The sequence below is a fragment of the Rhinatrema bivittatum genome, chromosome 16 (genome assembly GCF_901001135.1).
Source record: "Rhinatrema bivittatum chromosome 16, aRhiBiv1.1, whole genome shotgun sequence".
Lineage (NCBI taxonomy): Eukaryota > Metazoa > Chordata > Amphibia > Gymnophiona > Rhinatrematidae > Rhinatrema > Rhinatrema bivittatum.
The window spans coordinates 37,125,700-37,152,543 of NC_042630.1; the positions used below are offsets into that span (position 1 = coordinate 37,125,700).

The 26,844-nt window shown below is 46.6% G+C and overlaps 1 protein-coding gene across 1 annotated transcript in view; it reads right to left on the reverse strand.

Moving 5' to 3' along the window:
* Positions 1-2,347: 2,347 nt before the first annotated feature.
* The window catches only part of LOC115077947 (junctional adhesion molecule A-like), a 45,461-nt gene continuing 20,964 nt past the window's right edge, over positions 2,348-26,844 (reverse strand). The window contains exons 2-10 of the mRNA XM_029580401.1: positions 23,343-23,405; positions 23,020-23,130; positions 22,120-22,269; positions 10,913-11,115; positions 9,138-9,240; positions 6,445-6,552; positions 6,255-6,264; positions 5,337-5,388; positions 2,348-4,058 (exon numbers count right to left, since the gene is read on the reverse strand). Coding sequence (XP_029436261.1) covers positions 4,023-4,058; positions 5,337-5,388; positions 6,255-6,264; positions 6,445-6,552; positions 9,138-9,240; positions 10,913-11,115; positions 22,120-22,269; positions 23,020-23,130; positions 23,343-23,405 — 836 coding nt within the window. The 3' untranslated portion in view covers positions 2,348-4,022. The remainder of the gene's footprint in view (positions 4,059-5,336; positions 5,389-6,254; positions 6,265-6,444; positions 6,553-9,137; positions 9,241-10,912; positions 11,116-22,119; positions 22,270-23,019; positions 23,131-23,342; positions 23,406-26,844) is intronic.

Consider the following 26,844-nt stretch of genomic DNA (forward strand, 5'->3'; position numbering starts at 1 on the left):
CAGGCTTTGTGCTTCGGATATATTTTAAAAAGTTTTTTTGCCTGTATGGCCAATTTCTTTTCAAGTTCTCTTAGCCTGTCTTATCAATGTCTTACATTTAACTTGCCAACACTTATGCATTATCCTGTTTTCTTCTGTTGCATCCTTCTTCCAATGTTTGAATAAAGATCTTTTGGCTACAATAGCTTCTTTCACCTCCCCTTTTAACCATGCCGGTAATCGTTTTGCCTTCTTTCCACCTTTCTTAATGTGTAGAATACATCTGGACTGTGCTTCTAGGATAGTAATTTTTTTTATTTCTTTTTTTTTTTTAAACAATGACCACACCTCTTGCCCACTTTTTACTTTTGTAGCTGCTCATTTTTTTCTCTATTTTTCCTAAGTTTCCCTTTTGAAAGTTTAGCACGAGAGCTGTGGATTTGCTTACTGTCCCCCCTTCCAGTATTATGATCACTATTGCCTCTCACCAAATCCTGTGCTCCACTGAGAATTAGATCTAGAATTGCTCCCTCGTTGGTTCCTGAACGAACTGCTCCATAAAATTGTCATTTATTCCATCCAGTCAGTCAAAAACTTCTATCTCCATCTGCTGGAGGGGAGGCAAAACCCAGCTGTCTGGACTGATCTGGGTACATACAGGGAAAGAATTTTAGGTTAACAAAATATAATAAAAAGCAACATTGAAAGAAATAAGTTAAATATCTTCAGCCTCCCCCCCACCCCCCTCCAAGGACTGGAGCTGCTGCAGAGTAAGTACTCACAGCCCTGGGGTGGGGAAGTGTCCCAATGACAACACTTAGTGGCTGGATTTAGGCCTATGATTGCAGAATTCTGGAAGGGAGCCCTGATGCAGTATCAGCCCTCGGCTGGAGGCGATGCTATGACAACTGGATTAAGTAAAGTGGGAGAGGGATGCCTCAGTTAATTTCAAATGATGGCTCAAGGCACCACAGTCCAATAGAGGCTGGTTACAACTGACCTGGAAATAAGTAGGAAACTTGGTTTTTTTGGCAAGGCAAACAGAAGCAAAACCTCAAAAAGTCCCTAGAAATAAATGAAGAGTGCTATCAAACCAATCTGGCATGCTTTATCCAACTGTACAAGCAGATTGATCTTGGGCTCCATGTGCTGGGAGACAGCAGTACTGCACATAGCAGAGGGTTTGCAAAGGAGACTGCACCCTGCAAATTCCAGCTCAGTGTCAGCAGGGGCTGGGAGGAAGGGAATAGGATGACAAGCAAACATTACAGGAGTCAGAACAGGAGTCCTGCTTTTTCCACTTTAAATCCTTAATGACTCCGTTTAATGTACAATTTTGAAGTGAATGAAAAATGATGACCAGCTAAACCTGTTCGTTATAACTATCATTTGATATTCTGCCTCTCTCTCAAAGACAATTACATTAACATAGGTTTACATCCTTTGATGCATAAGAATAGATACCCAAGAGTCAGCTCTGAAGGCAACTACTGAGAAAGGCCAGTGGTCTTCATTAGAAAGCATATGGAGGTAAACATGTACACCCTGGAGGAAACGAGATAAAGGTGCATTATGTACAAACCGAGGTGATGTTTGAAACGTTCCGTGGTATATAAAAAACCTTTAAATAAATAAGTAAATAAATAAATAAAAGGGGGACATATGAGAGACATTTAAATACCTCCAAGGAAGGCCTCTTTCAACAGAAAGCAGGTTCTGGAATGAGAGGTCATGGGAGGAGGGTCGAAGGGGGTAGACTCAGGATAATCTAAGGAAATATTCCTTTATAGCTGTTAGGGGACGCATGGAACAAGCCTCCCCCGTGCAGGTAAGAGAGACAAGGATAGTATTTGAATTCAAGAAAGCATGGGACAGTCAGAGTGGGAGAGGTAGGAGCTATAAAGCTGAGATGTGGCTGGGCCATGCCATCTGCCTGCCATCCTGTTCTATATTTCTGTCTTTTCCCCCTCAGGTCACACAAAGTTGCTTACATAATTCAACACCTATATAATTCTGTAAAGTTGTATTATAAAGTTGAAAGAAAAATGAAATATATGAAATCACCTGGAAGTGCGAGTCCTACCTGCTCTGTGGTGGGGGGCTCTCTGTGCTGTACCAGAAGCTGGCAGAGCTCCTGCCCGGCCTAAGGGAGGTTTCACTTTTTTTGGTTTTTAAATTAGGAACTTATGAGAAGTAACTACGTTCCTAAAGTACAAAGGACATGGTGAGCAGGACAGGAGCACCCCTGAGAACACAATCCCACCCCCAATACCAATTTTACCCATATGATACACTCTTACTTAAAGGTTCAGCAACCAGGTGAGGACCCTGCTCCTAACAAACTAATTAAAAAGAATGAACTGACACATATGGAACACAAAGGTTTTATTTCCCAATTCTGCATCTGGAAACAAAAATGTACATTTTTTAGAACTGTATAATACATAACTTAAAAAATTACATTAAAAACCGCACAACACAACAAAAGCCTGTGCCCGGCCAGGAAATAGCACTGACTGCCCCCCAAGTCATCCCAGCACTGCGCTTCTGTGGCTTCCACAGGCCCAACCTCACCATTACTTGCAACAAGCAAGCCCAGGGGTAGGAAGGGAGGGTAAGCACCACAGCTCTGCCTGGTGGCAACTCATCCCTGCTCACCAGGGGTTAGCCTCAATGGTCACCTCCTGCTCATTAATAAGCTAAAATCAGAGATGGTCTTTTCTGTATACAAGTCTAAAAACCCACCCATCTCCCCTCACATACACATTAAGATATAGAAGCTGTCCCCGCCACCCCAAAATTTAAAAAAAAAAAAAATTCCCTTCCCCTACTCCTCCAGACACCTCAGGAGAATCAAACGGGCCTACCTGATCCATGCTTGCTCTAGCCACGTCTAAGAAAAAATAAAAAAAGTTAACTGAACGCTCCAGGCCCCTGTTATATTGGAAAGCTAGCTGTGCCACAGCTGGACTGAACATCAGGAGGGGCGGCTCTGAAGTTTAAAGCAGCAGCACTAGGAACAATTATACAAAAAACCCCAAGAATTTCATTGCCAAACATTAAATCAGGATTCCCCTTTTCCTTTGAGCAAGCAGTTTTACTTCTGATATAAGCTTTTCACGTTTTCTGAAGCTCATCCCACCACCATGAACCTAAGCGCGTCATAAGGGAATGGTGCTACTTTGCTGATAGTCAGTGCACGGAGGAACAGTGGCAAAATACGTTTAGTGGTTTTGTAAATCAGCGCCAAGACTTGAAACATCTTCAAAAGGAAACTAAAATGGACTGCTGCCAACCTCACCTACCAAATCTGGCTGAATAGCACCATCCCTCGCTGGAAGAGGAGATTCTGAACTGTAACCATTTTTAAATTACACAGAACCCCATGGCGTTGGGGGGGGGGGGGGGGGGGGGGGGCAAGTCTATTACAGATAAGTCACTTGACAGGAGTCAAAGATAAAAATAAAAAAAAAAAAAAAAAGAAAGCCAACACCAGGAAATGCTGGAGCTAGCAATTCTCTTCCCACCCAGGCTCCTGTGATGCAGACTCCAATCAGAGGTCACCCAGGTGAACATGCGCTACTACATGATAGAGCTACAGAGGCAACGACATCTCCTTCCACGTGCACCTTGCACTATTTGATCAGGGCTGAATTTGATTCCTTACAACAGGATACAAAGTTTGCATTCATCTCATGAGATCGTCAAACACAGCAAATACAAAATATATAAATTAGATCCATTTAAATTTTGTCTCCTAACACACAAAAGGCAGTCTGGGATCACATTATCTTGTCAGTTAGAAATTCTAAAGGCTAACAGAGCACCGAGAAGTTCAACCACCAGTAAAGACATTTCTTTCTATATAAAGTGAAAAAAAAAATCTAGACCCCCCCCCCTCCCCCAACACTACACAGCTATTCTCAAATAATTCACAAAAATACACTTTACAAAAAACATTGGACGAGAATTCATTTTAAGGCATGGAAGAGCGAAGACCTCTGGACCACAGGTAAAAATATTCCGTGAATTCGGTAGCGAGCTCACACCAGGAAGGATGAGGTTTGCTGGAAATTCCGCTGGGGATAGAAAAAAACCCCAACATTTAATTTCTTTAAAAAAAAAAAAAAAAAGGATCAAGGAAGTGACCTGATTTTGGTATATCTGCTTCATCAGACCGTCCCAGGAATCATACTGGGATACGCTACAGAGACCAGAAGTTATATTTTGCAAATACGAGTCATTGCAGCCCAAGTGGAAATATAGGAGCACAGAAAGCCAGAGCAATGATGACCCCCAAATCAAGAGGTCAGCACAGCAACTCCTTAACTTACATCTCACACCCGCCTCAAAGCAGAAGCTCAAATCCTAACCTTTGGCTTTTCTCTCCTCTCCCTCCTGTCAGGAGAGCGGCAGCACCTCCCCCCCTCCTCCAGCTTCCATCTGAAATCTGAACATGGGGTGCCGGCAGGTCCGAGGGAGAGCACACGGGGCCCCCGAGACTTAGCATGGACACCCATTTAATATCTTTAATGGGTCATTTTTCAAAGTAAAAAAAAAAAAAAGAGTCCCTCCTTTGTCCTAATAGCTCAAATTGAAATCACTTCTGGGAATCTGGCACCAGGAGCCTTCATTCAAAACCATCTGGGGACTTTACCCTGATTTTAGTCTGTTCAGATTTGCTACAGTCCCCGAGGCCAGGAACATACACCCCTACATCTGGTACTGGGTGCAACGCTTACCATGACTCCCTCCTCCCCCCCCCCCAGGCCTGGCTAATGCAGGGCACAGAAGATCCATCGTGGGAATTAACCCAGGAACCTCTGTATGGCAGCGTGCAGCAAAACCTCCGAGCCCCCAGGCATGCCCCATCTACCCACTTTTAACCCTTTGCTCCCTGCATGGTTCCAGCACCCTCCAGCCCTATGATTAAAAACCCCCACCTGGATAGCAGAATGGATGTCTCCGTGCAGTGTCTAGGTAAGACACTTCATGCCTGCTACAGTAGCCTCGGGGCATTTTATATTGTCACCGAGGCAAGGCACAGAGACTGAAGGAGAGCTGGATAATATTTCAGAGTCACTCTGAAGAGAAGGGGACCCTACACTGCTCCCAGACACAGGCCACAAGCTGCATCCCCCCCCCCCTTTAGCTCTTTATAGAAGACCACAGAACAAGTGTTGGGTCTCCCCCCCCACCCCCCGAAGAGGCTGGAAGGGAAAAAAAGCCACTTAAGCTGCCCCGGCTAAGAAGCCCGATACCAGGAACTCCCTCCACAGCCGTGCAACAGGTGTGGAGGGAGCACTGGCGATGCTCTCCCTGCCCATCCCGCCCTCTTCTGCAGCAGCTGCACTTACGTCGCTTCTGGTCTCTGAAGGCTGACTGTAGATAACTTTCTTCCCCGAAGCACTAAAAATAAAAAATAAAAAAAAAGTTAGAAAAAGGCATGCGAGCCCTTGGCATATAAAAAGTGTTACCATATTCGGCACACACACACACACACATTTATTGTATTAGGGAATATAAATTACAATCTCCGTGTTCTCTTACTTGGTGGTAACATTTCACTCTGCAGCTAGCAAGAGGACGGGGCCACTCTAACGGCCATTTCAGTAGCACAGAAAACGAGTTCTAGAATTTTTTTTTAAAAGAGTAATTATCTGTCGTAACAGGACATCGCCCACTGGTGCAGCACCTTGCGCACACACGGAAGTGCCGACCGACGGCTCCACAGATCCAGCACTACAAGCCAGGGCACGAGAGATGGAATTTATTTTTTTTTTAAATAAAAGATTAAAACGCTCCAATTTCAGCTGTGGCACTGTGGGCTTCCCTCCATCTAGCTTGATGGAGCCATCAGGATGTCCTGGGTGGAAATTACACACGGCGATCTATGCTGGGGGTACTGACCTCTCCCCAGTTACAAGTAAAACCACCACCATACCCCCCCCTTATACAGCATGATAATAGGTTCATGGGAGGCCCCACCTTGGCTGGACTGTAGCCTCTCTCCTCCCTTGAGAAGATGTGAAGCAACAGAGGTTGCAAACCCCCCCCCCCCCAAAAAACACAAACTATTTTAAAAATGTGATAGGGGTGGGGGAGTGAGGTCCAGGGCTGTAACCACACTCCTGTAACCTCGTTGGTTTATGTGCAGAGTGGAGATTAGCTCTAACTCCGTAAGATGCCTGCTGGTCAGCTCGGTCACAGGGAGGGAGGCAGGCAGGCCGGCTGCTAAGCTAGGAGTGGCATGAAGTGACGGCACTGATGCTCACCTGGCGCTTCCTGAGGGAGAGAAAAAAAAATAAGAAGGGAAGAGAAGTTAACAGGTGTTAAGTTAAAACATCCTCTGCCTCAAATAGTAAGGTTTAGGTACAACAAGCCTCCCTTTCCCTCCTCATCCACCCCATGTCCCATAGACTCAATATCAGATCCAGCTTGAAATACCCAAGCAACAATACTCACGCCCAAAATAGCCTCGTCTGTACAAGAGCCAAACCCCGACGCCGATGAGTGCCAAGATAAGGGCCACCACCACCACCGCGGCAACTATGCCACCCACGTTCACATCGTCTGCACAAGACAAAAACATAGGAAACAGAAGGCATGAGAAGGGAGACTAAAGGGAGCAGTACCCTCAGCTCTTAACCCCCCTCCCATGTGTTTATAGCTGCTGGAGCCACAGCAAACATTCTCTGGCCATGGTACAGGCTCCTTTCTAGTGGCCTTCCAAGTCCACCAGCAGGTGCTGCTGTTCCACAACAGGTAGGGGGTCCCCTCCCAGAGTACCAGGCTGGTGCTGGCACAGACACCTGGGCATTAAAAATATTTAACATGCTGTGAAAGGGAAGGTGTATGTTGGGGCAAGGGGAGTTGGTGGGCTAGCATCAATATCCTATGGTACACACTGTTTCCTATCTAAAAAAAAAAAGCATACTTTTTGTTCTTAAAAATAAAGATGGAAAAGAACCAGATATGAAAATTGGTTCTTACCTGCCAATTTTTGTTCCTGTAAAACCACAGATCAGTCCAGAGAAGTGGGTTGTGTATCTCTACCAGCAGATGGAGTCTGAACAAAGCTTTGGGCACTGCTATATACACACACAAAAAAAAAAAAGTGTGCCACCTGCAGTCCCTCAGTATTGTTTCTGTACCCAAGATCATGCTAACAGAACTAAAGAGCGAAGGGTAGCAACCAACAAAAACCCCGACTACCCCTACACCCCAAAAAGTAAATCAAACCAACTGTGCATAACTGCTCCATTAATCCGTTCTGCAAAAAGGAGCTTCATGAAATGCTTCAGGACACGTTATTGGCCAATGGTAGCCAACACAGTTTTTCGGAATCTGAAATAAGGGGAGGGCCTCTGGACTGATCTGTGGTATTCCAGGAATAAAAATTAGCAGGTAAGAACCAATTTTCATTTCCTGAACGTACCCAGATCAGTCCAGAGAAGTGGGCCCACGGACCCAAAAAAAAAAAAAAGTTTATTCTGCCCGGAGCATGTGCAAGGGTGAACAAGCATTTGTGCGTTAGAGGGGAGAAAGTTTGTGTAGACAGCTCCCCCCCATGACAATCTTAGAGCATCTGGAAATCAAAAAGTTCCCAGGTATGGAAAGCAGGGGATTTATTAATCCCTATTATAATTGGGTATTTAGTGTATCTGCTGTTTTGAAATATTTTGACATATGGAAACGTTTTATGAGTTTAATTATTGGATGCTATTCTATTTATCAGCTGTTTTGAAATCTTAGTATGGTTTTACTATTATGATTGATGCTTTATATTTAAGGAATGGCAATGTTTCTGTTTTTCCCTTGTTGCTCTGCATATTTGTCTACACATTTCTATCCATAATTTATGATCTCTTATGTATTTAGTGAGGTCTGTTCTATACATGTGACAGAAGTGAAGTATTCCTCTAGCGTGTATTTTCTGTGTAGGGATCTATAGCAGCCTGGCTTGTTTTGTTTTCCTAATAGGTTACCTTGGTGTAATATTTAGTGTTGCCTTTTCATAAGTAGGATATTTACTGTTTTGAGTGCTGGCAGTTAAGCTTGTTTTGATATGGGATATTTACAATATTGTAACTGCAATTCAATACATGGCTTTCCCAGGGTTAAACCCACATCTAACATGCATTACCATAGACCTAATACCATATGGGTTCCAAGTGTCTTTGCAGGGTTTCTAGTTGGCACCAAGGCAGTACCTGTACATATGCGATAAGTGATTCTTTTTTTACCCCAAAGCCCTTTCATGTAAAATCTATTATAAATGCATAATTTTGAATTGTGTATGGGGATGAGGTGGGTGCAAGGCTGCTTAATACCTGTACACCAGCCCTAGGGAAGCGAGGAAGCTATGAGTGGTTGGACGATGAGGATGAGATCTAGATGACTGAAAAGAGGCAGAAATAAAGAGAATGAATGAAGAAAGAAGAAAAGGGAAAGACTGGTAGAGGCATAGGGAGGTACTGAAGAGACCGGAGAGAGATGAAAAAAAAAATGAACAGGAGACCCTGTAAAGGAGTTAGGAGAGACAGGAAAGCAGACAAGGACCAAAGTGATTAGAAAAATAAAAAGTCCAGACAGCCAGAGTAGTAAAAAGCCCTTTGTGTTCAGTTCAGGATCTCTTATTTTGCAGAATAAAGGAGGAAATGTATTTCTCTTTCTAGCCTTGATGGCAGACAGAATCTGGTTCCTTGGGGTTTCCAGTTCAGTTTTTGAATGTAGGTTTATGGCACCAGGATCCCTCTTATTGGTTCCAATTGAGCTGGAAGCCATAGGGACAGGAGGAAACTATTGGATCAGAATAAAAATGAAAGCCGTATATAAAAGAGTATCCTGGCTCGTGGGTTTGTATGTTATGTTCAGGTTGAGGGCCTTTTTTTTTTAAGCTTGCCCATAGGTGCCAAATAGCCTGGCTACAGCTCTGCTGTCTAGCACCTTCCACTACACAGATTACAGCTCAAGTCAAAAACAGCCCTTCCGCAAAGATATTTAAGAGGGGCAATTGCTTCCACCTCGTGCAATGCACGAATCTCCAGGCTCTGTATTCCTCATTTCCATAGCACTAGACATACAGCTGATCCCTGCTCCGTGGAGCTCATGGTCTAGTTATAAAAACACAAGAGGTTTCAGGCAAATGTACTTACTGACGTCCATGCGCAGAGCACTCGAGCTTTGATCAGCCCCAACGCCATTCCCTGCCATGCAGGAATACTCCCCAGCATCCTCCTTTGACACAGGGTTAAAAGTCTGCCAAGGACAAGGAGAAATAAAGCACTGTGAGAAGGTACAGAGCAGAATGGGTAGTATACAGCTCCCCTATAGCTCTGTACCAGGACAGCAAGACCCACCCTGTAAGTGGGTGGAGGGTAATATCCCATAACTTCATCCCCTCATCATGGAGTTCTCCTATGACTGAGATGCCATGAAAGGGTTAAGCCTGCCTCGCTGTCCAGTTCTCAACTCTGGATGATGGGTGGGTGGTGTTAGTATGTCATCTCAGGACATACACCGGGGAGGGCTCTGGCTGCCCTAAGGACAGCTTGATCTAACCTTTGCTTTTACCCCCATGGTGCGTGCAGGTCTATAAGCTCCCATCCTCTTCCCATATCCCTTAAGACAAGCAGGATTTGACCTAGATCAAGCTGTTACCCCCCCCGCCCCCCAGCATCCTAAAAGAAAAAAAATGGAGCCAACCAGAACTGTTAAACCTCTCTGGCGGGGGCAGACACTAGAGCCTCCCCCCATACAAGGAAAGGCTGAACACAATACTCCCCCCCTCAGCACTATGTCATATACAATATGAATGCAATTTCATAAGTCAGCTGAAACTATAAAACTGGAAATTTGATTACAAAGAAACTCTTACAAGCCGAAACAGTAAAGTGCGCTCAGCTGAGCACTGTTTTACCCACAGCCAGATGCAACTACTGGTCATGCAACCACTACCCCCTATACAATAAGAGGTCTAGTGTCCAAAATACGCATCCAAACCTCACCGAAACTAATAGCTTCATCAACATGCATTTGCATGTAATGAGCACTATTTGCCTGGGATACAGAAAAAAAAAAAGTGCACTCGATCCGCACATTTTTTGCTCAGAAATTAGCGCCTGCCCAAAGGCATGCCCAAAAAAAAAAGTGTCCAGAAAAGCAGAAAATACTGCTTTTCTATACACCCTCCAATTTAATATCATGGAAGTCGCAGGAACCAAAAGGTTAAAAAAAAAAATTGTGCCAGCGGGTCAGGTTAGGAAAGGGACACTGTTTTACAAGCATCCATTTTCTGAACCCATGGCTGTGCACAGGTTAGGAAAACAGATGCTCATAAATGGAGCATCTTTTCAAAATCTGCCAACAGCCACCTCTCCCGGGCTTCTGCTGCTAAGGAGGCACTAGGGGCACGCGCTACTGCCCCTAACACAACCCCTCGTTTAAATACTGTATCGCGCGCCCAGGAGAGGTGGCTGGGCATGCGTTAGGGAAGCAGGCGCTCAAAACAGCATGCCCGTTTCCCCCTGCACTTTACTGTACCGGCCTGTTAGTCTGATAGGTTTACAGCGTGGGGTCAACTAGGACAGCCTGCACAGGCCCTGGTTTCAATCCCGGTTGCCTGCCTGGACACAACCATGAATTCAATGGTGGGGGGCTTAAACCAGGACTTGCACAGATGCAACAAAAAGGAACCAGTGGGCAGCTGAATTATCAAATCTTTCTGCCAAGTATTCAGAAACCATTGTGCATGCCTTCCATCTCCACAGCTGGAGTTTTATGCTATGAAAGACATCTGATAACTCATGGGGGGGAGGGGAACATCATTGCTCTGTCCAATGAAGATTTCCTGCTCATGCGTTTGCACACCATTCTATCTAAACATCTCAAAGACAGAAAAGTGGAGCGGGAGACCTCATCCCAAGCATACCAGGACGCCGGTGTTGGCATTGAGGGTGTAGGAGGAGTTCTGGAAGGTTGGACTGTTCTTCGGGTTGTCCGGGATCAGGACCTTGTCCTTGTACCACGTGAAGGTGGAGGAGGGGATGCCATCCGTCTCTGTGCAGACCAGCTCCGCCTTGCTTCCCGTCGTGACCGAGGTGGGGACCCTGATGGTGGGTACAGAAGGGGGGACTTGCCACGTGGCCCAAGAAGAACACAAAAACAAAAGCACACAAGTTTAAAAAATAAAGTTAACTTTCAGAAAAACAACTCAATTGGGCCAGCAGCGCTGCTATGCACCTCAGCTCAATTCCTGCTTCCTGTGCAAGGATGCTGTGGAGGAGGCGTTAACAGCCCTAGGGGACAGATTCCCAGTCACTGCACAGTAGCGACACCTAGTGGCTGGATTTAGGACCCAGACAGAAGAGCAAGTTTGCTTACTGTAGATAACAGATGAATTAGCCATGCTGTATGGCGTATGTCCTCCGTGCCACTAGGTGGCAGAGCTCTAAGACTAGCAGAGTCTTTAGCTAGGTGCTCCCTCCCCTCCTGTATCCTGACAGGAATTACCTCAGGCTCCTTAGTATCAAAGCAAGGTAGGTATGCGAGAACTGTCCAGGGGAGGTGGGCGGGCCAGCATGGCTAATTCATCTTTCTACGGAAAACCCTGTTTACGATAAACAAACTTGCTCTTTTCAAGTAGATAAGCAGCTGAATTAGCCATGCTGTAGGGGAGTCCCCAGCTTACATCTTGAGCAGCTAGGATATGTGATTTTAAATTTTTTTTTTTTTTTGCTCAATTCGATAATAGTGGCGGACAGTTCCTAGGAAGGTTATATTTGTTTGGAATTTGTGTACTTCTGTAGGATAGTCCGTCCCAAAAAGGAATCATCTGCCGTCTGTTTGCATAAACAGTGGTGGGATGTGCAAACTGTGTAGCGAGGACCATGTCGTCGGTGCATAGATGTTTGAGAGGTACTTGATTGAGAAAGGCAATCGAGGTTGCCATTGCTCGCACGTGATGTGCCCTTAGGGTCACAAAATAGTGGGTGCAACTTTGTATTAGAGCTGAACCGCATAGAGTTGGATATCCTGGAGGATAGAGTTTTTTGGTCACTGAACATAGGTGTGAAGGTCGATAGGGTGACCGAGTGCGCTTTTTGTAGTATGCTGGTGCACGGTTGCAATCCAAGATGCGCGACTTTTCCTCGTTGATATTTAAACAAGATCTTGGATGAAAAGTGGGAAGGTGACTGTCTGGTAAATGTGGAAAAACTGGAAATAAGCACTTACCACTAACTGTGGTAAGTGCTCAAGGAGGATAGTAAACCAATGTTTGGAACTCACTGCTCTCCTTACAGAACTTAAGGCAAAAAACACAAAAAGCACCTTCCATGAGAGGTAGCGAAGGTGACAAGTATCCAAAGACTCAAATGTGAAAGCAGCAGTTGGTCGAGAAGTACTTTAACGTCGCACAGCACCGGTGGCTTAAGCAAAGGTGGACATAAATGCAATACTCCCTTTATGAATCTGGATACTAAGGAAAGACATGAAATAAGCTCTCAGTTTAGATGAATGTGAGGAGCTGTTGTAGCGCTTAAATGAACTGGTAGTGAGGATGCAGCAAGGCGCTTGCTGTAAACAAATGGAGATAGGAGAGAAGCCGTTCAGGCAGCAAGATAATAGGTCGAGACCCATGGATGTAAACCAGGAAGAGTAGCGGGAACTACTTTGTCTGGAAATGTAGTCTAGTTGACAGCGTCTGACAATTATATGTCATGAAGGGCAGAAGAAATGTGTAAGCGTTGGTACGTGTTTCCATGAAAGTCCACACCATGAGACGCCGGGAGGAGTGAAGAGGAGGTAGCAGTGGTTCTCTCGTTCTGGGTAAGCCGTGGGTTGGCAGCCCAGGGAATTGGGTTGTGGATTAATAGGTGTAGTAGGTATCTATATCCTGGTCGTCATGGCCTTATGGGTGAGATGAGGTGTAGAGCCACTATGTGTTGAAGCATCTCTGGATTGTGCAAGACATGAGTGGTGTCGGTGGGAATACATAGAGTAGCTTGCGGACCCATCGAGGACAAAGGCATCTGGAGCGAGACGAACAGGCTTGGATAAACAGAGTAAAGTTCTCTATTATCCTAGTGCTCTCTGCTGCAAAGAGATCTACTGTAGGGAGACCACAAAGAGAAACCTCTGGAGACAGGTGTCATTCATGGGACGAAAATTGAGTTTGTGCTGGAATTGAGAATCTCGGGTAAATAAGTGGTTTATAGAGAAAGATCCCTCATGGGCCCATTACAGAATCTGAAACTGCCTCGTAGCGGAGGTTCCATGAACCAGACTTTCCTTTCTCGGGTACAGAGAATATTGTCATTTAGTTATACGCGTGAACCTATGACCATCCTCCCTTGTGGGAACTCCTTGAAGTCTCGAAGGGCGTGGTAACCTTTTAAAGGGTAATGTGTAGTGTACATGCAAATGAAGTTCATGGGTCTTGTGGTTGCAATTTGCTCAAAGAGATGCCCATTCCTTGGAGGATGCACCTGATGTTGAGAGGGTCGGAGAGGCGAACCCATCGATAGTGTGCCACAGGAGTTGCCCCCATTGTAGGACCATGTCTATATCGCTGGTCAAGGAATAGGTGTGGACAATGGATGAAGAAAAATGAGTACATTAGTATTTGAGACCTCATTAGGCGGCGCATATGTAATGGCTACCATCATGCGTCCTAGGACAGGTAGGACTTTGTGAGCTGGTATTGTAGTACTGTGACAGATGTAAATAGTATGGAGAGAGCAAAAGTTCTCAGGTGAGGTAGGAAAGCCCTGTCTTGGATCCTGGTGATGTAGGTTCCTATGAACTGTAAAAGTTTGAACAGTTCCAGCTTCGAGTTTTCAAAGGTGATTAGTAGTTACAGATTGTCTGTTGGATAGGGGGCTAGAAGGAGCTATCATCGAGAGAGGACAATTTGTACCCCTTGGCAACGAAGGTGCGCCTTTGCTATTGCCCTGCATTTGTTGAAAATCACTGGGGCAGAAGAAAGGTTGAATGGAAGACCTTGTATTGGAATTGATGGTTGCCCGCCTGGAAAAACAGAGGGGAAAATCTAGGGTGCATGGATATGCGAGCATATGCCTCCTTTTTTTGGATCTGTAGATCTTATAGGATATGTCCCTGGTTAGGTAACAAGTGTAGTCTTTGGATGACCATGTAAGTCGATGTAATGCACTTCCAGGCTGGAAGACAGGTGGGCAATCTTCATTCCAGATGTGATAATGGCGGTCTTGTGATTGTAAAAAAACCAGACCAGGTTTTTTGGTTTTTTTTTGGGGGGGGTTCGCCAGTTATTGCGGCTGGCGAGGCGTCAAGGCACGCTGACATGATGCCTCAATGGTTGGCGAGATAGAGGCTGATGACCGGCATGAGGCTAAAGGTTTTGTTTTTTGGGGTTTTTTTAATCCTCGGCCATGGCTGAAAATTAACGTCGTGATATAGATGGACATTGATGAGATGTTAATGAAAAAGACTGCTGTTTTCTGTTTAAGCCGTGTGAACAGATCAGTGAACAGATGTTGGAGGAAAGGTTCTAGACTACATGGTAAAACTTTCCATATGGTGGGAGAATGCCACCATGTGATAAGTCTGGTTATCGAGACAGCAGTTAAAGTCTAGGAGACAGCAAACCCTTCGGAAATGTATTTCAGGAGTGCCTTCTTCCTTAGAGGGAATCGTATGGAGGAGGAAAGTGGCTGCTGCGTTGTAAAACTGAGGATGTGAATGCAGGCCTTGAGCATTTCAGATGAAAAGGTCTATGCTTCCCCCCCACTTTTTTTTGGAAAAGTCCTGTGACTTATCGTCAGTCAGCGGTGTGGTGGAATGGCTCTTGGATTTACGAACTGTGGAACAAGGAATAGAGAGCTCCATGGACTGTGGTGCGTGGAAAATTTTAGACTGAGGAGCCTGAGGTAATTCCTGTCAGGATACAGGAGGGAGGGAGCACCTAGCTAAAAGACTTTGCTAGTCTTAGAGAGCTCCGCCACCTAGTGGCACAGAGGACGTACTCCATACAGCATGGCTAATTCAGCTGCTTATCTACTTAAAAAGCCCTGGCTCATGGCCCCCACCAAGGACTGTTGCTAAAAATGAGTGGGTAAACAATCAGAGGCAATACAGAATGAAGGGAAATATCCCTGGGTGATTGCAAATAAAGGTTCACAGTGCTGCAGTCCAATTGAGTCAGTGTGAGCAGGAAGAAGCCACCAGAGAAATGCCAATTTCTGTTCACATAAGTTAGAATAGAGGTGTTCCAACTCCAGTCCTTGAGCACTGGAAACAGGATATCCCTATTCGTTTGCATGCAACTCATATGCATTATTTGTAGGGACTGCAGGAAGACACCCTTCGATTAGAAAGTTTGCTTCATGGACTTTCCATATCATGCTTTAAGTGTTCAGGGTGAAAAGGCATTAAAGAGAAATCAAAGGCTTAGGGCCCAGACCAGCAATGTCCTGTCCCAGTGCCCCATTCTGGCGTCTCTTCCTTTCAGCAGCATTTTCCTTCTGAATTTTGGGTTTCCAGCGTCATTGGGAACTGACCCTTGACTGAGGCTATGGCACCAGGAGACTTCATTTGCAATCACCTTAGGCATTTCTCCTTTTGTATCGCCCCCTCCTAAGGGCAGGCATTAAGATCTGGGCAACCCAGGAAACGTCAGGGACCCGAGGCTGCGACGCTGCTACTCACAGGGCAGGTCAGGGTAGAGAGAGTCATACCCAGATGTTTCTAAAATCTTTCAGGCCACTAGCGTCTGCGGGTTGCAGCCAATCCACAAGGGCAGTGTTTAGTCGTGAGGAAGGAGGTGGTACTGCAGAGTCATATTCTACTAGAGGCGGAGTGACGTAGGGTGCCGGCTCACCCCACAACCAGTCCCTCCCCTTCTTCCGAAAGCTTTTATCAGCTCGTGTGAGGGTTGTTCAGGAATACGGAAAATGCGCTTCAGAAGTAAATGAGTTATGGCTATTCAGCAGCTTCTCTCCAGCCCTGGCACTCAATTAAAAGAGCTTGCTGATTCAGCACTTAAGCCACCTCTTCCACTAATAAGGAGGCGCTAGGGACAATTGCACTTCCCTAGCGCCTCCTTATTAGTGGAAGAGGCAGCTTAAGGAGGCGCTAGGGACGCGCTATTGTCCCTAGTGCAACCTTTTTAGCGCGTGGCCTAATTTAAATACAGAATCGCGCGCCCAGGAGAGGTGCCTGGGCACGTGTCGGGAGGGCGGGCACTCAAACCGGAGCGCCAGCTCTCCCGCAGGGGTTTTTTTTTTTTTGGATTGGCCTGAAAGCTGGGAGGGCCCTAAACTCTGCAGCAAGAAAGAGCTAACGAAGAAATTACCTACCTGATAATTTCGTTTTCCTTAGTGTAGGCAGATGAACTCCGGACCAATGCTCCTGTGCTAGCAGATAGAGACAGAGTCAGGTTTCAAAGCGGACATCAGCTTATACATACCCCGGCAGTGACCTCAGCCCTCCAGTATTCTCTTCAAAAGCCATTGTGGAAAAACTTGATTATAAACAGACAACCGTAACTGTACTCAACCAAACAAATGCTGAATCCCAGCAAGAATATAGATGCCCTGATCTAGGGACTGGGTGACAGCTTACCCATAGTCTGTTGGAATAGAGAGATTCACCTCATGGGAGATTTCTTGGTGCCGATCTTGGGCAGCCATGGGTGGGATGCCGAGTCCATCTGGCTACACTAAGGAAAACAAAATTATCAGGTAAGTAATTTTAGCGTGCAGCCAGATGGACTCAAGAATGGGATGTACAAAAGCTACTCCCGACTGGGGAGTGGGAGGCTGCTTGTGGTCCAGTTAGCACCGCCCTTGCAAAGGCGGTGTCCTCCCAGGGCCAAACTTCCAGGCGATAGAACTTGGAGGTGTGCAGGAAGACCACATCGCTACTCGGCAGATGTCGACGAGAGACAGTAGCTTAGCTTCTGCCCAGGATACTGCCTGGGCCCTGGTGGAATGAGCTTTAACATGAAAGGATACTGGTTTCCCTGCCTCTACATAAGCTCCCACGATCTCCTCCTTGATCCAGCAAGCTATGGTAGTCCACAAAGCTGCCTCGCCTTGTTTCCTTCCACCGAAGAACAAACTGTCCGTCTGGCGCACCGGTACAGAGATTTCCAGATACTGCACTAAAAGCCTAAAAGCCATCTGTTTAGATGGCGGAGGCGGCAGTAGTCTTCCGTGTCCTTGAGTCCATCCAGGGACAGTAAAGGAAGTGGACTGATTCAAGTGAAACTCAGACTGCCTTTGGCAAGAAGGAACGAATGGTGCGAAGCTGTAAGGCTCCTGAATTATCCAAAGGAATGGTTCCAGACAATGCCTTAGATCAGAGATGCAATGAGCCAAGCATATTGCCACCAGTAATACAGTCTTCAGTGTTATCAGGCGCAGAAATATACTGCGCAGTGGCCGAAAGTAAGGCCCTACTAAAACATCCAACACTAGAATAAGATTTCACGGGGGGGACACAGACAGCCACCCTAGGAGCGGTCAAAGGTGTTTAACCCTTTTTAGGAAACGGGCCAAGTCCGGATGCGCTGACAGGTGGCTTTCTGTTCACCTCACCTCTGAAACAGGAGACAGCCGCTACCTGGACCTTCAAGGAGTTAAGGAACAACCCTTTATTCAGGTAGTCCTGTAAAAATTCCAAAACCATAGGAATTTTGGTCCTGTGAGGGGCGTTCCTCACATCAGGCTTCAAATATTCTCCAGATACGCACATACGCTAAGATGTCGAGAACTTCCGTGCGCGGAGTAAGGTGGAAATTACTGCCGCTGAATATCCATGCTTCATCAGGCGAGCCCTCTCAAAAGGTCAGACCAAAAGACAAGAGCCTGGTCCTCGTGAAGAATTGGACCTTGCTGGAGCAGGTCCCTTTGTGGAGAAAGGCATATTGGGGGTGGGGGGGGGGGGGGGGATTTCCACTAGAAGCCTCCGCATGTTTGCATACTACGAGCATCTGGATCAATCCGAAGCCACTAGAAGGACCATTCCCCTGTAGCACTCGATTGAGCGAATGACCTTGCCCAGCAGGGGCTATGGAGGGAAGGCATACACAGGTCCTCCCTCTGGCCAGGCCTGAACAAAAGCATTAATCCCTAGGGATCGCTGATCTCTTCTGCGACTGAAGAATCGGGAGAGCTTCACATTGTGAGATGAGGCCAGCAGTTCAATGGATGGGAGGCCCCAGCGATCCACCAGCAGCTGAAAAGCTCTGGATGACTACATCCATTCTCCTGGATCCAGACTCTCTGCTTAGAAAGTCTGCTCTGATGTCTTTTCCTGCGATGTGGGAGGCAGAGATCATCCATAGGTTCAATTCCACCCATTTCACGAGGGGTTCTATCTCCAGGCACATTTGCTGGCTCTGGGTTCCTCCCTGGCAGTTGATATAGGCTACCATTGAGTTGTCAGACATCATGCAGACCACCTGACCTTGAAGCCTGTAGACAGGCTAATCTGACTGCCCGGGCTTCCAGGTGGTTTATGTTCCAGCATGCCTCTTCTTTGGTCCAACACCCCTGGGTTGCCAGTTCTTGACAATGAGCTCCCTACCCCCCCAGAGGCTCGTGTCTGTTGTGAGAACTAGCCATTACAGAGGGGGAAGGGCTTATACCCTTGCTCAGGTGGGCTTCCTGCAGCCACCACTGAAGCAGAACACATACTTCCATCGATAGGTGAAGGTGAACTGAATAGTCCTGGGACAACAGATTCCAACATGACAGCAGGGAGCGTTTGTGTGGACACGTGTATGCCTGCACCCCCCCGGTATCACTTCCAGGGTTGATGCCATCAGCCCGAGGACCTGAAGATAGTTCCAAACCTTGGGGCGTATGGTGTTCGTTAACTGGCGCATTTGACACATCTTCCTGATCCTTGAGAATGGAAGGGAGACCTTGTCCAGTTTGGTGTTGAAACGAAACCCCAGATATACTCTAGGGACTGGGACAGGCTTGAGACTGCGCTTGTCTATGTTCATGACCCAACCAAGCTCCTGAAGCAGGGACATCATCCTGGAGGTTCTCCTCTAAACGATGTCGCCCGGATTAACCTGTCGTCCAAGAATGGGTGCACGGATTCCCTCTTTCCCCACGTGACGCCACGACCACCATAATTTTGGAAAAAGTGTTCTGGGGGCAGTAGCCAGGCTGAAGAGCAGTGCCCGGAACGGATAACAGTGGCCTAGTACCACAAAGCGTAGGAAATGCTGGTGGTCTTGTCGGATTGGAATGTGGAGGTAGGCCTTGAAGAAGTCCAAAAAGAGGTTAAGAACAGCCCTGGTTGTACAGCCATCATGACAGATCATAGTGTTTCCATAGATCCAGGATAGGGCAAAAGGAACCCTTCTTGGGTACAATGAGAGAGGGAATGGCACCCCTTATTTTCCTGGGGCACAGAATAGGAGCCCTCAAATTGAGGAGCCTTGACAAGGTAGATTCCACTGCCAGCCTCTTGTTCTGGGAATGGCACGGAGACATCATGAATATGTTTTGAGGGATGCTGCAAAACTGTATATCCTTCTCATGATACCCAGTACCCATTTGTCAGACATGATCTCCACTGCTGGTAGAAGAGGGAGAGTCGACCCCTTATCTTCTCATCCTATAGATTGATCAGCAAAACTTCATTGGGGAGTATGGGCCAAACCTGAACCAGCCCCTCTTCTGTTGACTCCAAAAGGCCTACCTTCCCAAAGAGACATATCTGAAAGGAGTTCCTGTAGGGCCAGAAGTGCTGGGAGCCCCTGGCATGACCCCTCATAAATGAAGGGGGCTGTGGTCTCCTATCTTTTGGTAGCCGAGGCACAGAGGATTCACCCCACTTACTGACCAGCTTTTCCAATTTGCTACCAAATAGGAGGGATCCCTTGAAGGGCAATTCTTTGTAAGGTTTGCCTTTGAGGTCGCATCCATAGTTGTTTTCTGGCGGCCTCCACTGAGGCCACTCCTCTGACCGAGGTACAGACTAGGTTAGAGCTAGTGTCTACTAGGAAGGCTGCGCAGGCTCCATAGCCTCTCTGGAATGTGCCCCTGAGCTATCTGCCTCTTGAGAAAAGCAGCCATAAGTGAGCCACCAGGGCACAACAGGAAGTAATCTGTAAGGTCATTGCTGTCACATCAAAGGCTTGCTTGAGTATGGACTCCAACCATTCTTTAAGGCTGCTCCTCCCTCCACTGGGAGGGTTCACTTCTGAACAGCACAGACTGGGGCATCCCATTCCAGGTCAATCAACTCCTGGATGGCTTCCAGCATTGGAAAATAGCAAGAGGCTTTCCATGGAGACACCAGGATGGGGATTCTTCTTTGGTTCTGTCATAGGACCCGTGCCAGGAACTCAGTCTTCAGTGTCTGGGAAACCAGGGCCAGTAATTCATCCCTATGGAAAAACTAACATGGTCCGGTATGGCTCTAAGCCTGGAGGGATTTCCCCCATCCTCCAATGAGCTGCATCCCCTTTGTCTTCTGTGGTGTCTGGGTCCCTGTCAGGGATACCCTTGGTGAGAAGAATATCTCAAGGCATGCTGATGGGAAGGCCTCGCTCTCTGTCCTAACTGACATTCAGTTAGGACAGGAGGATCGACTGCACCTGTACGAAGGCTTGAAAATAAATTCTACCCAGGAAAAGGCTGCCGGGTCCACACCTACCCCAGGAGGAACTGGGGTAGGTGCCGCTGAATTGCCTTGTCCCGAGGCGGATGCAGCCCCGGGATTACTCAGATCCAGAGTGCTACTGCATAAGATCATGGCCGACCCATCTTCCAAATGTGAGGAGCCGGGCTTGGAAAAGTTCTGAGTCCAGCCCTCCCTGGGCTTCCTCACAATGCTGACACAGGAAGGACTCCAGGTCAGACTGTGCAGCCCTAATATGGCAGGCAGCACAAAGTGTCTCTTGTGCTTCTTTGCTGCCAGAGCCATAATAAACAGTAACATGTGCGTTCAGCTGGCTAGCACCTGAATTCGAGCACATACAGATCCGTCCTGGTGCTCGTAAGTATAAGCACCTGTAAGCGTGAACATATGCGCACATAGGTATGCACACAGGAGTGCGTGCAGGTATGTGCAACGTTAGGCGCACAACGCACGCGTAGAGCCAACTTGCACTGTGTATACGGACAGTCTACGGGGGGTGGGGGGGCAATAGCGACAATGCACAAAACCACGCGCAAGATAGTGCAGCCGAGGCCTGTCATGTGGTGTGCCCACTGAGTCTGAAGCAGGGCCTAGCCCATCTGAAGGCCACTCAACCCACTCTGAAGCCCCCTTCCCTAGCAAGATGGGATCAGGAACATAGTCTGTATGGCACGCCAAGCAAGGAAAGTGGAGGAAAATGACTTACCAAAGCCCTTCCATGTCTCTGAACTGGAGGAATCCTCTTCTCGTTTTTACTTACCTGGGCTCAGCACTTACCAGACAAGTACAGAGACAATCTCCAGCTGCAGGGGAAGCGGGCTTTGGCTATCACCGCCGTGCTTGGCTTCCTGCAACTGCTGCCTTTCAGCTACTTCAGCAAAGTTCCACACCAGGAGCCGGCAACTGGACCAAGGCAAACCTCTGAGGGATCTCTGAAATCGCCTCTGAAATTCAATTGGGGGGAAGGACCTTAAGGTATCACTGCAAGAGAGTGGAGCTCAATCAATCTTCAATTTAAAGGTAAATTTTCCTCTAATGGATTGCTGCAATCCCACTGTATCACCATTGCTGTTGTAGGGAAACCACGTCCACATCTGCTAGGAGATGGAGAGATACTGGAGGGCTAAGGTCACTGCAGGGGTATATCACGTTGACGTCAGGTTTGAAACCTGACTCAGTCTCCATCTGCTTGCAGGGGAGCATATAACTCATTGGGTCCTGAGTCCATCTGGCTACACGCTAGGAAAAGAGAATATTAGGTGAATTGAGAACACATCCAGTGGCCAAAACTGATCCTGCTGCCCTTGCCACATCTTCCCCCAGAAGCTGAACCAAAAAGACTGCATGCTCAATACAGCTCCTTCTAATGAGCTAAGCTTGCAATCCCACAGCCCTCCCCCCCTGCACTTTTCCCAGGCAGGCAGTACAGTCTTCGCCCTGGCACCAAATGCAGGTGCGTGTGGAGACCTAAGAGCCAGGCTCATGCAGTACCTTGAACGAGGAGTGTGATCAACACGCTTCCGGACAACGGCGGCGATGCTACTTTGGCAACCTCGCAGTAAAAGGTCCCATTGTCCTGGCGGCTCACACTTTTCAGGCGAATCCCCGTGTTATAGAAGTCGACACGATCCTTGTAAGCATCTGAGAGAGAGAGAGAATGAACCACATTTTTTTCTTAGAGAGACAAATGTCACCTGTTATAACTGACACTTGTTACATGCCTGAAGAAAGCTTCACCTTGGTTGAATTGTAAAATGCTGAATAAGCAATTGAAGTCCAGCTGACCGTATTTTCTTCATGTATTAGATGAGTACAGATTGCAGGCTGATTACTCAGACTAGATTGTCATGGATTACAGCAATTCTATAAACTCATTAAATGGAATGAGATATGAGCGAGAATTAATTAGGACTGGATAAATTTGTTTAGGCTGCTTGCTCCTTAAGGGAGTAGCAGTTTTAGTTGGACTATTTAGCAGAGCACATTTGGCATGCACTGAGGACTGTGGAAGTAGCTGACCAACCCAAAACTTTGACTGAAGACGTCTGTTGCACCAGAGCAGAAGTGAAAGGTTCTAAAACCAGAAAGTCCCAGGACACTGGTGCCGGTGTTCCCTCACATTATGCCCTCACCCCCACACCAATAAAAATGCAAGATGAAAATGGCCTGTGGTTTTCAAACCATTTCAACATTTGCAGGGTGGAAACTTACCTGTCCCAAAGAGCTTACAGTCAACTTTGAGCACAGAGAGGTTACGTGACTTAATCAAGGGCACAGAGGATTTAGACAGTGCTATTAGGGACCCAGCTGGGGTCTTCCCAGGTCACAGCAGCATACACTACCAAGGACCAGAGAACTGTGCAATTCTATGGACACTAAACAAAGCCATACCTGTTAACTTCCCATCCAGGTACACAAAACTCTCAGATCCATCCTTAATGAACTTCCATTCAATCCTGGGACTTGTAAAATCACTCGTGAAGTAGCAGTTCATTTCAGCTGCTGCAAAACAGAACAAAGTTTCATCACAAAGATTATAGGGACTGCAGGAGTTGTCTGTGGCCCCTACACCCCCCCAGCCAGTGCTCCTGCACTATTCCCTAAGCACACCTCCCACCCGGGATAGGCTAAGTCTGCAGGCGCTCTGAGAATACACAGCCCTCTCACCATGTCTGTAGCAAACCAAGCAAAAAAAAAGAAATGCAGAGACTTACTTCCACCTTCTCTGACCACTACATTTGGTGTGTTGGTGGTAACTCCTCCAAAGGCTCCAGACCCTGCCAGAGAGAAAGGAAAGCCTCTTGATTATTCACGTCATATGAAGGAAGCCAAACAGCATGAGGAGTAGCCTAAAGCTGAAAGCCAAGGAAGCCAGGGCTTAAATTCCACATCTGTGTTAACCTTTATAATTCACAACTATCCAAAATTGTAGGTGAGGAACAGCATTGCATTCACATCTAAAAACAGTCTAACCTTGTGTGAATGCCTGCTTGATAACTTAAGTTCCAGCACACTTGAATACAGTAATAAAAAGCACATTTGCTCAACACTCAGGCACCCAATTAAAAAGAAAATGCTTTCAAATGATTTCTGAAAGCAGCAGTAGAGACTTCACTTAAAGAATCAGGAAGCAAATACCACAACCACGGACCAGCTATCGTAAGAGCGCTCTCATTCCTCGTGTCTCCAGAAGCTGGGACTTCCCACACAGAAGGAACAGCTGGTTCTGCCCTGCAGACCTTAAAGATCAAGGTGGCTTATAAACCTTCAAACACTAAACCTCCCCCCCCTCCCCCACATTAAGTGCCTTATGAATCTGAAATTTGGTCCATCACAGGATCGGTAACCAGTATGACGACTGGAGGTGAGAAATGGTCTCTAATCCGGGCTCCAGTGTTTTGTGCCAACCGAAAGCCTTAGGTGCAGAGAACAGTTGTCAGAAGTCAGATTATCACAGTTCACAGGGAGCTGGGCCTAAATCTCTTCCAGGACTAGCTATCAATGATCAGTATGAAAATAATTTGAATGGATGATTTAAAGCCCCTCAAATCCTAGTGGAAAAATACAATGTGTTTAACCACCTCTGATTTGTAGGCTCAAGCATGTCTTTCAACCTTTGTTTTTGTATTTTATACCAACATCAGTATTGTACAACAATATAACTTCAGCCACAACAAATGCAAAAACAGACAGAACAATCCTTCTGCAGCAGATACAGTTACAGAGATGCCCAAACCCTTCAGAAAGCAAGGGGGGAAAAAAAACCCAAGAGATACAGGAGGTGGGGTTTGTGATGAGCTTATTGTAGAAAAAAAAAAAGAAAGATTGTGGGCCCTGTTCCTCCAATGGTCACCCCAGTCTCAAAGAAAATGAAGCCTGCTGGCCCGAGCACTCACCCCCTACCCCCAAAACTGCTCCAAAGTATAAAAACTTAACTGCTCTGGGTTCTTCACTGGACGCTTCCCAAATTGTAAATAAAAAAAGTGCAAAGCTCTGGCCCCTTAACTTCCCCATCAGACCCCTAACTGCTGCCAGATCATGCACGCAAAATTGGAACAGGTGAAGAGTTTAAAAAAAAAAAAAAGAGTAAAGGACAAGTTTGATCATTTTGTGTCTTGCAATCCTGGCAGGATGGAGGACTTGGTATTTCCGCTGAATCCTGAAATCCCGGTTCTTCTCGCTCACCCTGTTCTGCAGCATTCCCTTCTCTCCCTCCCTGCAGCCGGAGAGAGATACAGTAACCCACGGTGCCCAGGCAAGATGTGGGGTTTTGCCAATTCTTATGCCTGGGAGTGAGCATCAGGGAACTTCTCTCCCCCCCCCCCACAGGGATCCGGACTGGTCACTGGAGACTGGATTCTGGGCTCAGTGGCCCACTGGGCACCTGTTATGCTCAGGTGAGACACGATGAATATCCCCCCACTTCCACTACCATGGAAAAAAAAATCCTGCGTGTGGGAAGACACAGGCTTTCAGCTTCTGCTCGTGTGTCTGCGGTGTGCATGTACACAGACGCTAACCAGATGTACAGCAGGGCTAGGGTAAGGAGGGATGGGCTTCAGGCTGAGCAATTACAAAACTATTGGCATAAGAACATGCCATGCTGGGTCAGACCAAGGGTCCATCAAGCCCAGCATCCTGTTTCCAACAGTGGCCAATCCAGGCCATAAGAACCTGGCAAGTACCCAAAAACTATTTATTTATTTTTTATTTTTATATACCGATCTTCTTGCATGGGATACAAATCAAACCGGTTTACAGTGAAACAATAACCTCGCATGAAAGCGTTACATAGAACATGAATCATTGAGTAAACTTTGAATAAAACATTAGGAATATAGAACATAAGGTAAACTTTACAATAAATTAGAATATTAAATATAATAGTATTAGACAGTGGATAGCATTGAGCAGATAGGGCTAGAACGGGCCAAATATAAGCAGATGTAGAAAAAAAACACAAAATACATGGAACTTGCTAAGTTAGGTGCAGTAACATGGGGATGTGTGAAGCTTAATCAAAGCCTTGCTTAAGAACTGGATAAACTGTTTGTTGGATGCATTATGAGCTATACTTGCTGGATGACATAAAAATTATGGAGATTTAGTTTGGTTTGTTCGGTGGTTCTGGGTAAGCCAATCTAAATAACCATGTTTTAAGTTTTTTTTTGAAGGAGGATGTCTTCTTGTAGGTCTGGTGGGAGAGAGTTCCATTGTGTTGGACCTGCTGTAGATAGGGCTCTTTTCCTTAGGGACGTTTTGGCTTGGGGGGGTGTATAGTGTGCCTTGATAGGCTCTTCTAATCTGTCTAAGTCTATTCCATGCCAAGCTCAGCCTTCTGCAACCCCCTGGGTCACTCGTTGCCCAGAGGAAGCTAAAAAATAAGGCACTGTGTGACATTTCAATTCCCAGGGGCACCGTATCGCAGTGAACTACAAACACCAGATGTCACTTGGATGCAACTGGTGCTTCCTGCAGTGGATACTCTGTTCATCCTTGGCATAGGTTGGGGGCTGGAATTATCTGCCCCTTACTGGATACTACGCACTTATGTATCCAGTGCAGTCCTAGGTCGGCCTTGGGGGCATCCTGGGAGAGGATGGGACAATCCCCCTGCATGTCTCTGGCCTATAGCAAATGGTAGACTGGGTATGGGAGGAGACGCAAGGTCTGTTTTCCTCCTGTTGAGACACTTTATAGATTAGGGCAACATTTGATTTCTCTCTTTTTAATCCTGGCGTGGTCTCTTTTTCACTTCATCTCAGTGATTGTCCTTTGGCTCCCTCAGGGGAGAATGTGCTGGACTCTGGCTAGCAGGTGGTGGTGGGTCACTCATCTCATGGCTGGGTTCACCCTTGTTGCCTCCCCTGCCCAAATGCCACCTTCAGGACCTGGGATTCCTGCAGCCCACTCTTCCCAATCCCTGTCTGGAAAATTAACTTAATTTTTTTTTTAATTTTAAATCTTTTGGAATAGAGTTTTGTTTTTTTCTTAAGACCAGGATAAAAAGGTGAAAGGTAACGTGCCCAGTCACTTCCTCTTCCCCAATACATCTTGCCCATCCACCGAAATACACTGGAAAAGGATCTTTAAGTCAAGATTCACAACAAGAAAGAGCTCACCACCTGCATTCCCTATACAAACATTAAAAACAGGGACTAGCAGTCCAACTTTTACTGCCCACTGTGCTATTGCGTAGCAATCTACTGAAGCAAG